The following is a 15,564-nucleotide window of genomic DNA, read 5'->3' on the forward strand; positions in this document are numbered from 1 at the left end:
GGTTCTCATTTCACCGCGGCGAAGATAAGTAAATAAATAATCGACGCGCGAAGTGGAACGGGAAGTCTGTGGCATGCTGCCGTGGTGCAGACAGTGAGGGTCTTGGACTGGCGATCCGGAGATCGCGGTTAGAAGTCTCCGTGGCGGCACGGGGAGTTCTAGCGATGGTGACAGGCCACGTGACAGGCACTCGTGCCGCGTGTTTGTTTCGTAGTTTGTTGTTGCTGTGTGCGTTCTGACCCGCCCCGACCGGACGTCTGTGTAAAAGAGCTTCATAGCTCATCGGATTCCTCCAGCATCAACACAGATTCCGATTCTGAAGTCCCTCCTCCGCCTTTTGAATCCCCCCCCCCCCCCACCAGCAGAGTCTGTGCTGTACGTTCAACTTCTTTCGCACCGTACGTATCCAACCGTGCTCATCGGAGGCGCGGCGGTGGGGGGGGGAGAACAACACTAAACACAACAAAGCAGCTCTAAAGAAATGCGTTTTCACTCTTTATGTCAAAGTGCATTGCTCCCAGTGGCTTCCCAGCATCGGAAGGAAGAGCGTTCCAGACGGCCGCAGAAGCACGCCTGAAAGCGCCGCGCGGTGGCTGCTGGGAGGATGGCGGCAGTTGGCGAGCCGTGTGATGTTGGGGACTTCTCCCGCGACCGCGATCATGGTTCATGCTCCTTGACGCAGCCCACGGCAATGCGATCGGTAGGTGGCGTGCGGTGGGGTAAAGTGTGGGTGCTCCCACAAGTTCCGAGACGTCTGACCAGCGTGGAAGAGTAGACCAAAATACAACCACCCCCCCCCCCTGTTTAACACGTAGGCTTTCGCGACCAATATTATTCATAATCAACGTTTTTGGGTTTAGATCGCGTTATTTATAAATGTGTCATAACCCTCTCCTCTTCCGGTGGAGAGAGAGAGAGAGCCTTTGGAGAGCGGTGGCGTGAGCGAGCAATTGCAGGGCTGCAAGTGTTGATCGTCGACCTCTGGTAATGCATCCCCCTCCTCCTCCTCCTCCCCCTCCCCCGTCATAGAACTATGGAATTGCCACTACTCATTGGCTCAGGGCCACGGAAGGGAGATGAGTATCTCCCCCTCCTCGCACGCATCGGCACCACACTCGCTCGTCTGGGCACGGATAGATACTGAGGCGTTTTTTCTTATTGACTCACAGGCCTTCAGATAATTGAAAATACGTGATGTATGTGCCATTATTCGGCGAGTGACTATGCTTAAAAGTGCAAAGGTTCACGAGCTCTCAAGGCAAGGACATTCTCTTGGCTGAACAGCAATCATTGTTTGGGTCTTCATTTTTTTTGCGCGCGCGTGTCTGTGTGTGTGTATGTGGAGTGTGTGTCGTGTGTGTCTGTGTGTGCGTGTGTGTGTGTGGGGTGTGTGTGTCGTGTGTGTGTGTCGTGTGTGCCTGCGTGTGTGTATGTGGTGTGTGTGTGTTGTGTGTGTCTGTGTGTGTATATGTGGAGTGTGTGTATGTGGTGTGTGTGTCTATGTAGTGTGTTTGGTGTATGTGTGGGGTATATGTGTGTGGTGTGTGTCTGTGGTGTGTGTGGGGTGTGTGTATATGTGGAGTGTGTGTATGTGGTGTGTGTGTCTATGTAGTGTGTGTGGTGTATGTGTGGTGCATATGTGTGTGGTGTGTGTGGTGTGTGGTGTGTGTGTATGTGGTGTGTGTGTATATGTGGTGTGTGTGTGTATTTGCTGTGTGTGTCTGTGTATGTGTGTATATAGTGTGCATGTGGTGTGTGGATGTGGTATGTGTGTGTCTGTGTGTATGTATGTGGTGTATGTGTATATGGTGTGTGTGTCGTGTGTGTCTGTGTGTGTGTATGTGGTGTATGTGTATATGGTGTGTGTGTGTCGTGTGTGTCGTGTGTGTCTGTGTGTGTATGTGGTGTATGTGTATGTGGTGTGTATGTGTCGTGTGTGTCTGTGTCTGTGTGTGTGTATGTGGTGTGTGTGTGACCCTCAAAGCAAAAAGCAAAAAGCCACGGCCAAGAAAATAAATGGAAATCAATACCACGGCGGTTATTACTTTGGCAATGAACGGGCACGCGGAGGCGCGCGCGCGCCTACACCGGTACGAAATCATACAAAGGTCACCCGTATAGCCTCAATAGAATGTAGGGGCAAGTGCTGTTAGCGAGCACTCACGAAGGCCGGCATTTCACACGAGGGAGTGGTGCGGCCAACACCACGCCCAGCCACCACTGTCTCTCCCCGCGCCGATATCTACACACCGCACCAGGTACTCATTTGAGGCTGAGTCGACCTAGGGGAGACCCAGCACCGGTTCACATTTAATCGTCGCTCGGTGTTAACCGTGAGCGGGAAGACGAACTCGGGTCAGCGGGTTCACAGCGCAGTGCGCTCACCGCCTACACGACCACTCCCCACACCACATCCACGACCCACACGATGTCTCACACTCAGAACCTCTCTCTCACAGCGCAGTGCGCTAACCGCCTACAAGACCACTCCCCACACCACATACACGACCGACACGATGTCTCACACTCAGAACCTCTCTCTCTCTCACGCACGCGCGCGCGTGTGAGCGCAACGCTTTTAGGAGGCTACTCGACGGGAATTGAATTCGGAGTTGCGAGCGTCGAATATTTGAGCAAGGTGAGTAGGTCTGGCTCAGCGCGACTCCGTTCGCAACGATTTGTGTGCCGCACATGCACGAGGCCGTCCTGAGATGTGTCTGGTCCTTGCCATGGGAACGTGGAATTTCCACAACCGGCTCACGACCGCCAAATGGGAGTGATAACCAAAGCCATTTGAGCAAGGGAGACTCTTTCACTTTTAATGGTATCAGGAGTTACATTTTCCCTTTCATCATCATCATCATCGGCAGGCAAAGTCAATCCAGTGCTGGATGAAGGCTTGCCCACGCTGCTGCCATCTAACAATCCACCCAGCCACGTGCTCGCGATCCGATTCCAGCGCTCCATCTCCCCTCGGCTGGACGTCCCCTGTTGTCTGGGACGCGTTCCGTTCCGTTCCGTGGCTGCCGCTCCGTGCTGAGTCTCCACCCTCGGCCATCGCCGTCCCCTTCTACCCGTCACGCGCCCTGCCCAGCAGCCCCGCCCCCCACTCACGCCTCTCAACTATGACGTCACGCACCTGTCACGTGCGTGTTCTCTAAAGGCACGTGCCAGCGCTACCCCATATAGCAAGAGCAACAGCCGTCACGCGTCACAAGGTGGCAGTGACGTCACCACGGCAGGAGGTCACGGGACAGACCCAGGTGCCATGTGGTTCTCTAGTCCGTGCCACGACCGCTTAGCCCCATCTACCCTGCCAAACAGAAGCTACTTGGGCATGCGGTGGCTGGGCATGCGGTGGCTGGGCATACGGTGGCTGGGCATGCGGTGGCTGGGCATGCGGTGGCTGGGCATGCGGTGGCTGGGCATGCGGTGGCTGGGCATGCGGTGGCTGGGCATGCGGTGGCTGGGCATGCGGTGGCTGGGCATGCGGTGGCTGGGCATGCGGTGGCTGGGCATGCGGTGGCTGGGCATGCGGTGGCTGGGCATGCGGTGGCTGGGCATGCGGTGGCTGGGCATGCGGTGGCTGGGCATGCGGTGGCTGGGCATGCGGTGGCTGGGCATGCGGTGGCTGGGCATGCGGTGGCTGGGCATGCGGTGGCTGGGCATGCGGTGGCTGGGCATGCGGTGGCTGGGCATGCGGTGGCTGGGCATGCGGTGGCTGGGCATGCGGTGGCTGGGCATGCGGTGGCTGGGCATGCGGTGGCTGGGCATGCCATGAATGGGCATTGCGGGCTACGTGACCCAGCCAACGCAGCCTCGCTGGCCGGAGGAGCTCAGCGATGGAATTGTGTCCAGATCTTTCAAAAATCCGTGAGCTCCTCACACTGTACTCCATTTCTGGTTAGAGCCCGGGTGGATCGCGGTCAGCAGCTCAGACTGAATGTTTCCCACTGGCGCAGATGCTCATTTAAAGGGGTCCACACGACAGCCAGGCACTGTCTTATCTACGCTCCGCATGGAAACACGCAAGAAAAGACACTCAGAGGACAAAGACAAAGATCCCCGTATAGCCGTGACAGAATGTTGGGGCAAGTGCTGTTAGCGAGCACCTATGAAGGCCGGCACGGCACGCGACGGGGTGGGTGACCAGCACCACGCCAGGCCGCCTTTGTCTCCCCAGTGGCGATGCTCACACACCGCAACGGGTACTCATTTGAGGCTCAGTCAACCTAGGGGAGGCGCTGAACCGGTTCAGATAATCGTCACTGATTTTTGGCCGTGAACGTGAATCGAACTGAGCCCACTAACCGCTATGTTACCGCTCCCAATAACAAACACACCTTCCCACATCTTCCCCTGCATACACACATTTTTCCGGGCTTAATTGCATTTTACGAGTCACTCGTTACACTTGGTTATTTAAAACCAACTTTGACCCTCGGCTATCACGTGGCGAGTTTTGTAAACAGTGCGTGCTGAACACGCGTTCCCTTCAGCGTCACACACACGCGCATCTATTTATACACCACACGCAAACAAAAGATAGCCCGCGTTGCCGTACCAACTTGTTAGGGCAAGTGCTGTTGTAGCGAGCACCTATTAACGATGGGGGTGGGGGGGGGTCTCCATCAGCACACGCCCAGCGACCTTTGTATCTCCCGCCGGTGCTGAGTCGACTATCGGGGAAGACCGGGAGAGATTGAGGTAGTCGCCCCCCCCCCCCGCCCATGTTGGCCGTGAGTGGGTAATCGAACTCGGGTCGCCGGGGTTTGTTGATTGGAGACACGCTCATTGATTAAGTTGCCGAATAGAGGAATGGAATCGAACTGGCGTAAGCGTGCTGAGTGAGTGTGTCGGGGAGTGGTGGTGCAGCAATTTGCGCACTGCGCTACGAACCTGGCGAGTCGAGTTCGATTCCCGCTCACGGCCACCAGCATCGGTGACGATTATCTGAACCGGTCCTGGGCCTGCCCTAGGTCGACTCAGCCTCTAATGAGTACCTGGTGCAGGTGTGAAAAACATTGTTACTGGGGAGACAAAGGCGGCCGGGCGTGGTGCTGGCCACCCACTCCCTCGTGTGCCGTGCCGGCCTTCATAGGTGTTCGCTAACAGCACTTGCCTCCCACAGTCTCACAGGCTACACGGGGGATCTTTGTCTTTATCCTGTGTGTGGGGGGGCAGCGACTGCGTAGCGATTCGCGCGCTGCGCTACGAACCCGGCAACACGAGTTCGATTCCCGCTCACGGCCACCACCAGTGACGATTATTTTAACCGGTCCTGGGCCTCCCCTACGTCGACTCAGCCTCAAACGTGTAGTGAACATCGCCACTCGGGAGACAAGGCCGGGTAGTAAAGCTAGTAATATATATTGCTCAAAATGTCCCCTCCAATATATTACTATAAAATAGATTTGTATTAAAATGATTGTGGTTAATACTTTATTAATCCTTAATCTCTGCCATTACATACAATGAAACAAGAAAAGGTAAAAAAGAAAAAAACAGAGCAATGTAATACAATACACTATTAGACATTATTGTAAAAATAAATAAAAGTCCATCCTATGTGTTAGTGAATTTTTTTTATATTTTCGGCAGGAAATTCGTTTTCAAATTAGATTTTTTTTTGCTGGGAGGGGAGGGACCCCAGGACCCCCTGGAAGATTTGGTCCCCCCCAATGTTGACTCCATGGTTACGGCCTTGACTCATCCTATCATCTCTCCGGGGTGGGATACAATAAGTACCACTTCGTAGGGAAGTGGAAGGTGGTTGTCCCAGGGATAAGCTTGCCCCCGCCATAATGTGGAATTTCCGCCACTGGCTCAGCTCGGCTGTGAGCTTGATATGAGCACCAATTCCCCAATGCTCATTTGAGCGACAAGAACTCACGTTGGCTGTGATCCAGACCACCTTGGTTCGCTTCCCACCGGTGGAGATCATCAGTCTCACCTGGCTTTAGGTCGACTCAGCCTCAAACGAGGAGTAATTGCCCATGTTTGCGAACGTCACCACGAGAGATACAAAGACTGCCAGGTGCACTACCGGCCACACCACTAACTTGTGTGCCGCGCGAGCCTTAACAGGTGCTCGCTAACAATTCAGATGAGCACGGTTGGCTACGTACGGTGCGAAAGAAGTGGGTACCGTACCGACCCTGATGCCCGCTGTATATTTGGAGTGTGAATGTTCCTTCTCTTGCCGTGGTCGCGTGGATTTTTCTCCGGGTCCTGCGGCTTTCCCCTCCATCTTTAGAAGCACGTCTTTTGAGTATTTGCTGCTATAACTGTTCACGTAATAAGCCACTTTGCTGAGGTATCATTTGTGGCCAGGTCGTTTCTGAATGAGAGCTATACAGCTCAGTAGACTATACCGGCTAAAATAAAAAAAAAATGTGCACGAACTTGCTATCCGCGATATTGCCTATCCGTGATATTGGTTATCCGCGAATCGCATCTGGAAGTCTACACGACTACTGCGTCGAGAGAGAGAGAGACAAAGAAAGTGATGCGAGAGAGTGATGAGCTTAAGCGATGAAATAAAATGTGATGAGCGAAAGTGATGAGGTCATCGTTACTGCATCATAATTTAAGTTCATTTATAAACGCAGTTTAACACGTAGGCTTTCGCGACCAATAGCATCCATAATAGAGGTTGCTTGTGTTAGATCGCGTAATTATGAATGTGTCGTTAAACCCGTCACCACCCGACACAGCCAATTAGTAAGGTTTGTCAAAATTTGGCTGTCTGCCTGATGATGGTATTTGTAATTACTAACGAAACGTCGTACTCAGATTGTAAATGTTGTGGATTTGCTCTCCAACACACCGGTTAGTGCTGTACTAGTAACGAATTGGTATGTTCTGTTTACGTGACAACCCTCACTAGTTGGCTGTGTCGGGTGGTGGCGGGTTTAACGACCCATTCATATTTACGTGATATAACTTAAAAAATAATCTATATTATGGATTATTTATAAACTATTACGAAATACTTAAATTTGTATTTGCTTTACGGTTATTATAGCCAATTTTTTGGTGTTATGATAATTGCATGTATTTAAAAGCTTTTTTACCTGTTATCTTAAGGCAATGCGTTAACAATATATCATTATCCGCGAAATGCTCTCTTCTATTCACGATCACCTACGGAAGTGATTGGCTCCTACGAATGTCCACGTGGTAATGACGAGCACCTTCGTGGAGCTGTCATTTGTGGCCGGGTCGCTACTGGAAATGAGTTAAGTAGCTCAGAGGGCCTCACCTGGGAAAGTAAAAAATAAAGTGTCGTTTTATTTTACTTTTTTAAACAGTATCCCTTCTCTCACGAAGAACAATGGAATACTATAGATACATACACTCACATTCAAACCCTACAAGTCTACACAGATGTGTGTGTTAGTATGGTGCGAAAGAAGTTCAACATACATACAAAGACAAGACAAAGATCCCCCGTATAGCCTTAACAGGCTGTTGGGGAAAGTGCTGTTAGCCAGCACCTATGAAGGGTGGGTGGCCAGCACCACGCCCGACCGCCTTTGTCTCCCTAGTGGCGATGTTTACACACCGCACCAGGTACCTATTTGAGGCTGAGTCGACCTAGGGGAAGCCGAGGACAGCTTCAATGAATCGTCACTGGTGTTGAACTCGGGTCGCCGGGTTCATAGCGCAGTGCGCTAACCACCACACTACCATTTCCCATGCAATATATTCATTCACACTCCATTTGCGATCCCGGTAATCTGCCTTCAATCCATGACGCCTTCAATGTCGCGCTCACTGACAGTACGTCTCTTCAAATAATGTTTTCAACTATAAACTCTTTTTTTTATTTGACCAGGTAAAGCCCATTGGGCTAGTCGCTTTTTCTTCAGAAGCGACTTTTTCAGAAGCGACCTGGCTAACAGAAATGATAGCTCAACGAAAGTGGCTCATCATTGTGTGGACATTTATAGCAGACAAATACTTTCAACGCGTGGAGAGAGAAAGAGACACGCATACTCCAAATATACAGCAGCAGGCGTCAGGGTCGAGATCGAACCCACGACCTCCTGTGTAACAGGCGAGGTAGTTAACATCTCCTAGCCACCGTCTCTGATCCTCCTCTCACTCGCTTGGATCGACTCTGCGCCATCCCCACTTCCTGCCCACACAACGACTCGGCGAATCGGACCACGGACCCCACGTTGTAGAACGTCGCTTGCCATCAAGGGGGGTCATTGACTGAAACGTGTCATTATTCGGCTGCTGTAAATGTCCACGTGATAAGCCACTTCGTTGAGCTATCATTTGTGGTGACGTTGCTTCGAGAAAATTATCGAATACCTCAATGGGCTTTACCTCTTAAGATAAAACAATTAGGTTAGTTTTATACGTCTATATATATTTTTAAAGGGATTTGTTTACCTTGAATATACGTTGCGCTCGTATCGTGTTTGAGTAATGTTTGTTGTCGTGACGTTCTGACCTGTCCCTGCTGGACACCTCGTGGAAAAAGAGCTTCACAGCTCATCGGATTCCTCCTGCATAAACAAACTTGTTCTGATGATTCTGACATCATTGTGTTTCTCCTTAATGACGGATGCGGAGTGGGGTTCGTGTTTTGGATGTAACGGAGCCTCGGTGGAGTGTCGCCCCCTGCAGATTTCTACGGGGAAAAAAAACAACAAAGGCAAAGATCCCCCATATAGCCTTCAGCAGGTTATTGGGGCAAGTGCAGTTAGCGGTCACCTATGAAGGCCGGCACGGCGCAACTCACTCGGTTCCCTGCCCCACATCATCGAGATGTATGTCTGTTGAACTTATGTCGTACCGTACGTAGCCAACCGTGCTAACGGGAGGTGAGCGGGGGAAGGACAACAAACTAATTTCCACCTCCGATTAGCACGTTTGTCTACGTACGGCGCGAACGAAGTTCAACAGACATTGACACAAATACAAATATTCCCCGGATAGCATTTCACAGACTGCTGGGGCAAGTGCTGTTGGCAAGTAACACCTGTGAGGGCCGGCACGGCACACGAGGGGGTGGGTGCCCAGCACCACGCCCGGCCGATGTTTACGACACACGCCGCGCCAATTGAGTCTGAGTCGACCTTGGGGAGGCCCAGAATATACATACAAATACAAAGATCCCCCGTGTAGCCTTAACAGACCGTTGGGTCAAGTGCTGTTGGCAAGCGCCTGTGAACAACCTGCACGGCACAAGAGAGGGGGGGGTGGGAGTTGGCGATGTCCACGACACACGCCGCCCCATTTGAGGCCGAGTCGACCTAGGGGTGGGTGGGTAGAGACCCGGACCACGCGGCACTGCCGCCCCCACGTGACAGACCAAGGGCCGCTCCGCGTCGGCCCCGCGCGTGTCTCCCCGACTGGGACGCAGCCGCGTGGCCACGTGGCCGCGAGATTCGTCACCAACAGAAGCTTGGAGGTGACGCGTCACCTCGATGCCGCTTTGGACGAATTTTATGTTGTTCGCCCACGGCTCCCTCGAGCGACAAGTGACAGGAACATTGTTTTAAGTGACAATTTTAGTTTCATATTTCTAATGAGGGAACATTGTGTCTCGAGCCAGTGGCCGCGAACATGTGCCCGCCTGCGTGTTTGGGCTTGTGTGTGTCCGTGTGTCTGTCCGTGTGTCTGTGTGTTTGGGTGTGTGTGTGTGTCCGTGTGTCTGCGTGTGTGTCTGCCCGTGTGTCTGTGTGTTTGTTTGTGTGTGTGTGTCCGTGTGTCTGCGTGTGTGTCTGTCCGTGTGTCTGCGTGTGTGTCTGTCCGTGTGTCTGTGTGTTTGTGTGTGTGTGTGTTTGGGTGTGTGTTTGTGTGTCCGTGTGTCTACGTGTGTGTCTGTCCGTGTGTCTGCGTGTTTGGGTATGTGTGTGTGTCCGTGTGTCTGCGTGTATGGGTATGTGTCTGTCCGTGTGTCTGCGTGTATGGGTATGTGTGTGTGTCCGTGTGTCTGCGTGTATGGGTATGTGTGTGTCTGTCCGTGTGTCTGTGTGTTTGTGTGTGTGTGTCTGTGTGTGTGTCTGCGTGTGTATCTGTGATGGCTTTTGTAGGTGCTCGCTAAGAGCACTTGCCCCGACAGTCTGTTAAGGCTATACGGGCGATCTCCGCCTTTGTTGTCGTGTCTGTGTGGGCTGCGGTAGTGTAGCGGTTAGCGCTACGCTGCGCTACAAACCCAGTGACAAGAGTTCGATTCCCGCTCACGGCCAACACCAGTGACGTCAATTTGAACCGGGCCTGGGCCTCCCTTAGGTCGACTCAGCCTCAATGAAGTACCTGGTGCGGTGTGTAAACATCGCCACGAGCGGACTCAGGAGGCCGTGGGTGCTGTTGGGTTGGCCACCCGCCCCCTCGTGTGCAGTGCGCCCACCGTCACGTGCACTTGCCCCAACAGTCTGTTAAGGCTATGCCGCGGGATCTTTGTCGTGTCCGTGCAAGAACACACACGGGTGTACAATAATAATAACACGATAATAAAACAATATTCATAATACAACAATGATAACAATACTACAATAATATAGCAATAATACAATATTAATATAACGGCCTGTGTCAGTCAGCTGCTGGTATTTATTTTATTGTTCTGTTTCAAATTGGCAAAATAAAAGCAATTCGCCAAGATCTGATTGATCTCTTTGCTACGTATATAGAAAAAATTATCAAAATAATAATTATTTTTTCCTATCTTCGTGGCTTTACCGAAAATCCCCCAAAATAATGAATCCTGCAGTAACGAAAGCTTCGAGTCAAGATGTATCTCTTTGTTGTCGCAACGCCATCGCGTGTCCAGCTTGAGACCAGCAGCTTCGCCGGGTGTGTTGACTCGACGTGGCCACACACACGTGGCGTGCCTCGTCACAAAGCATCAGCATTGTTGGAAGGACGTGTGAGCTACAGTGTCTACTCTGTCCCTCCCCTCCCCAAAGTAATTGACACTTGTTTGATCGTCCATCGCCCATGTGGCTTTCCAGGCCATTGTGATCCAGCAGAGCTTGGTTTGTAGCGAGATGACAGGTTGTTATTGTTGATTGTTTAAACAGCTGCTGTTGCTGGGGAGCATAGGCCTGGAGAATCAACAGGTCGATGAGACTGAGTAGGTGATTACGATCTACATATACATGCACCTTATGGCGGGACCCCGGGGTCCCGAATAAACGGAAGTCTAAATCGTAATTAAATATAAACGTGGCGCTGATCGTTACGTTGTCATGTCGTGTCCAAGTGCAGCAGCGAGGACGAATGCGCACACGAGCTGAACAAGCGAATGCACTCCACGCTCGGGTATGGGCAGGATCATAAGTCTTATTATCCAAAGCTGCTCAAACTGCCTACATGACTTAAGTCCTTTATTTGTCATCACGGTATGCATAATACAGTGATACTGCTCTCTTATCTTCATTATAATGTGTGACCTACCAATGTCTGCAGCCGGGATCAATCGATGACAATCCTATTACCTGCAGATATTTAACAGATGAGATGCGTTGTACCGTTAATTCCTCCTGTTTGATAATACTTCTCTTGTCCGTATGCATCTGTGCAGATAGGGTTTTTTGTGGCGGTTAAGCCATAGTCCCTACATACCGCTCGTATCAATGCGGATAAGAGGAGCGGCGACCCACTACTCTGTAGAGTAACATTGGTGTAATAAGTAGCTCCGACACGGCAGAGCTTTATTTATTCATTAAACGTTTGTTTGCTGATGACTGTGCTCTGACAGCTGGCTCAAATAAAGATAAAGACCTACGGGACAAGATGGACCACTTCTTCTCAGCTTGTAACAACTTCGACCTGACAATCAGCAGAAAGAAGACTGAAGTCCTATACCAACCTGCTCCTGGGAAACCCTACACTGAGCCCACCATCTTTGTGAATGGGCAAAAGCTTTCAGCCGTTGACAAGTTTACTTACCTTGGTAGTACTCTGTCTCGCGCTGTGCACATAGATGATGAAGTTAACATCAGGATTGTCAAGAACAGTGCAGCCTTTGGACGTCTACGTGACTCGGTATGGGAAAGGACTGGCATCAAGCAGGAGACAAAACTGAAGGTCTACCGGGTTGTTGTCTTACCAACTCTTCTGTATGGGTGCGAAGCCTGGATAGTCTACCAGCGCCATGCCAAGAAATTTAATCTCTACTTGAGCTGTCTGAGGAAACTGCTGAGGATCAAGTGGCAAGACAGAATCCCTGACACAGAAGTCCTCAGCAAGGCCAATATCCCCAGAATCCACAACTTGCTTGTGAAGGAGCAGTTAAGATGGACTGGCCACGTGACCAGAATGCCCTGCGCGAGACTGCCAAAACAAGTCTTCTTCGGCGAGCTGAAGAATGGAAAGCGAGCACAAGGTGGCCCCAAAAAGCGCTACAAGGACATCCTTAAAGCTTCCTTGAAGAGCTTTGGATTCGACCTGAAAAGCTGGAAACCTAGTGATAGGTTTTAACCCTTTAAACTGGTACAAAAACTGACACCTTTATACAAGACATCATGTTTGCAATAACCACAACACAAGCAGTCAAAATGCAAACAAAAAGAAGCAACTCTGATAATGATATGCACTGTCCTTTAAAGTGATTGGTCCACACCCGAGACAGCTTTTCTTAGAGCCTAGTCTCCATTGGTGTTGGACCAGATGACGCCAAAAGGTGCCTTTTGGCGTAAAAACCTATCACTATATTTTGCCACGGGTAAAGGAGGTCTCATAGTGTAAGCTGGAAACCTTTAGCTCATGACCGACCTGCCTGGAGAAGAAAAGTACAGGACGGTGCAGTCCTCTGTGAGAGTAGGAGATGCTCCTGTGTCTATCTTGAAGAGGCAGCAGCGCAAAGCTACCAAGGAGGGACTTGTGGCTGTACCTCAGGAGCTCTACATCCCTCCCTGACCTGTCCCAGTGTGCACAGAGAATTCCGGGCTCAGATTGGCCTGTTCAGCCATCTGCGCACTCATCAAAACCCAACAAAATGACAAACGTGCCATGGTGATCATCAACCTGATGGACAAACAAGAGAGAGAGAGAGAAGAGATTAAAGGTTCTTCACAGCCACGACTCCTCTCGTTACGTGGATGACGCCGTTCCTTTCTTGGCGTGACTGCGCTGCACCGCGCCACGTGGCGCTCACACCAATCTCCACCGCACCGCTGGCTGGTGGCGCTCTGGGGAGCGGCTGAGTGGCTGGAGGTCGAGCCGCCACGTGGTTGGTGGAGATGGCGAGGCAGCAGCGACGGGAGCTCCTATTCGATCTTCAACCACCGACCCCGAACTTTTCGAGACTCCCTGCTTATATTCCCTTTTCCGAGGCTAAGCCCCGCCTCTGGCCACGCCCCTCTAGGAACCTTCGAGAACGTTCCAGAGGCTTCTATGCTAGCTCCGCTCATTAACCTTCCCCCCAGACAGAACCCCACCACTAATAGGGCTTGGACTGTCTGACAGTATATCAAGTGAAACCCTTCAATTATGCAGGAGATGGTGCTCACTTATTACATTGGTATAAACGCTTGTTACAATATGAACAGCGCATTGAAAACGCGTACTATTTTATGTACTGTTTACAAAGTGTGTTCACAAATCCACAGTGAGAAACACGATGATTAACAGAGGGGTGTAAATTTTTTTTATAGTGTATTTAAACAGAGGTACTGCGGGTAAGTAGTTTTCAGTTTTGAAGGCATAGTTTAACAAGACAACACTTGCCACCATCCTTCAAACCCATTGGTGAAAAAAAGCAAAGTTTTAGTTTACATTATAATATAATGTTTATACGATATTTGGGGGCTTATGGCACCCCGGGGTCCAGCCATAAAGTTCACATGTGGAGGGACATTCAATGAATCGGCTTGTGTTTGTCTGATTTAGGTTTGGCTGAAACCCAGATTCAAACAGAGTTCTTGGGCTCACACTCTGAGTCACGACTCGGCTCTAGCTCCGGTGAGAGTCGACTCAAAGCTGTGCAGGATCCCCGTGATCCGAGCCTGAACGGAGCCACGGCTGAGCCGCCACTCAACGCGTCGTTGGAAGCAGCTGAACGGCTCAATCCTGAGCCGAGCCACGGCTGAGCCGTTCACTTAACACATCTTTTGGAAGCAGCTGAATAGCTCAACCTTGAGCCCACTTGTGTTAGAAGCCGAGTCACCGCTGAGCCGCTCACTCAACGCGTCGTTGGAAGCAGCTGAACGGCTCAACTTTGAGCCGAGCCTGAGCCGAGCCACTGCTAAGCTGCTCACTCAACGCGTCTTTGGAAGCAGCTGAACGGCTCAACTCTGAGCCGAGCCTGAGTCGAGCCGTGGCTGAGCCACTCACTCAATGCGTCTTTTGGAAGCAGTTGAACGGCTCAAGGCTGAGCCGAGTCACCGCTGAGCCGCGACTCCACTGAGCCACTTTCAAATGTCGTTGTTTTTAAAGCCCAGTAAACAGGTAGTGATATCCACGAGAACGCGGACACGCACAGCGTGCTCGTAGCACCACGACTCCGCCGTGCTCTGCTCATATTAATAACGACTTTGTCTCTTTGCCTTTGTACCTCCAAGATCTTAAGATTATAATTGTTTTCCTGTAATAAAGTTCACGACGTAAATAATAGGCGTTTCTTTATTTCGGGGGGTGGGGGGGGTCTTTGTGTGTGTGTAATGCGGTACGGCATTGACGGATGACTAAGTTGAAATATAACCCTGCAAGCGAAGATAACGCTGCACAGTGAACGCAAACGCCACCGGTAAGCCCCCGTCTCGCGTATAAAGGGCCTCCTGTGTGTGAGTGTGGCAGTGAATAGCATCGCGCTCACGTACTGGAAGCGAAGTCACGACCCTCACTAGTGAAGGGCAATACCTGCACCAGTCTTGCCAGGCCCCTATTGACCGACTTGGTGAAGTATGGTCAAACAACCCCTCCCCCTTCCCCATAAACCGGCTAGACGTCGTGACGAGATGTCAATGACCTCGCCTCGTACGCTACCTGGCCACGAATGGTGACTCGACCAAGTGGCGTGTCATGTGGACATGCAAAGCGGCCAAATGATCTAACGTTTCGGGCAATGACCCTTCTTCATGGCACGCGATAGTCCACAACGTGGGGTCCCTTGTCCGATTCGCCGAGACCGTCATGGTTGTTGCCATCTCTGCCCGAGTGCACGCAGCTCACAAGCTGAAAGATTCCACTTCAGTTCGGGGCTCGCCGTTTAACGCAGCCCATGGTCACATCCACCCGTGGTTGGTTCACTGAGCCCCGCGTGGTGTGGGAAGTCGACAGCCGCCCTGCTAATGAATGCCCAGCGCTGTCATGGGAACGTGGAATTTAATTAATGACGAGTGATGATTAATGCTCTAGTGAAAGGGAGACACTGGAGACACGCTCTCGTGATACCGCGTTCCCGCAGACAACAATACGAAGTTGATGTTTTAATTACAAAGCCAAGGTTGAACATGCGTCTTATAATCCGGTCGCTCTGCGGTGTGTAATTTACCGGATCTGTACTTGAATAACCTCACTGGCACCGGGCGTCTTACTTTCCGGAGCGTCTTATAATCGAAAGAATGCGGTGACATTCCAGCACACGCAGACACGCGC

At 51.2% G+C, this 15,564-nt stretch overlaps 1 protein-coding gene across 1 annotated transcript; it reads right to left on the reverse strand.

Annotated features, from left to right (window-relative positions):
• Nucleotides 1-3,124: 3,124 nt before the first annotated feature.
• Nucleotides 3,125-6,778, reverse strand: LOC133351185 (uncharacterized). Its single transcript, XM_061566213.1, has 2 exons — nt 6,154-6,778; nt 3,125-4,007 (listed from the first exon to the last, which is right to left on the reverse strand). Exon 2 carries the CDS (start codon nt 3,787-3,789, stop codon nt 3,328-3,330), a length of 462 nt encoding a protein of 153 aa, XP_061422197.1. The 5' UTR covers nt 3,790-4,007; nt 6,154-6,778; the 3' UTR covers nt 3,125-3,327.
• Between the last annotated feature and the right edge of the window lie 8,786 nt (nt 6,779-15,564).

The sequence above is a fragment of the Lethenteron reissneri genome, chromosome 5 (genome assembly GCF_015708825.2).
Source record: "Lethenteron reissneri isolate LAM-NWPU_2019-01 chromosome 5, ASM1570882v1, whole genome shotgun sequence".
NCBI lineage: Eukaryota > Metazoa > Chordata > Hyperoartia > Petromyzontiformes > Petromyzontidae > Lethenteron > Lethenteron reissneri.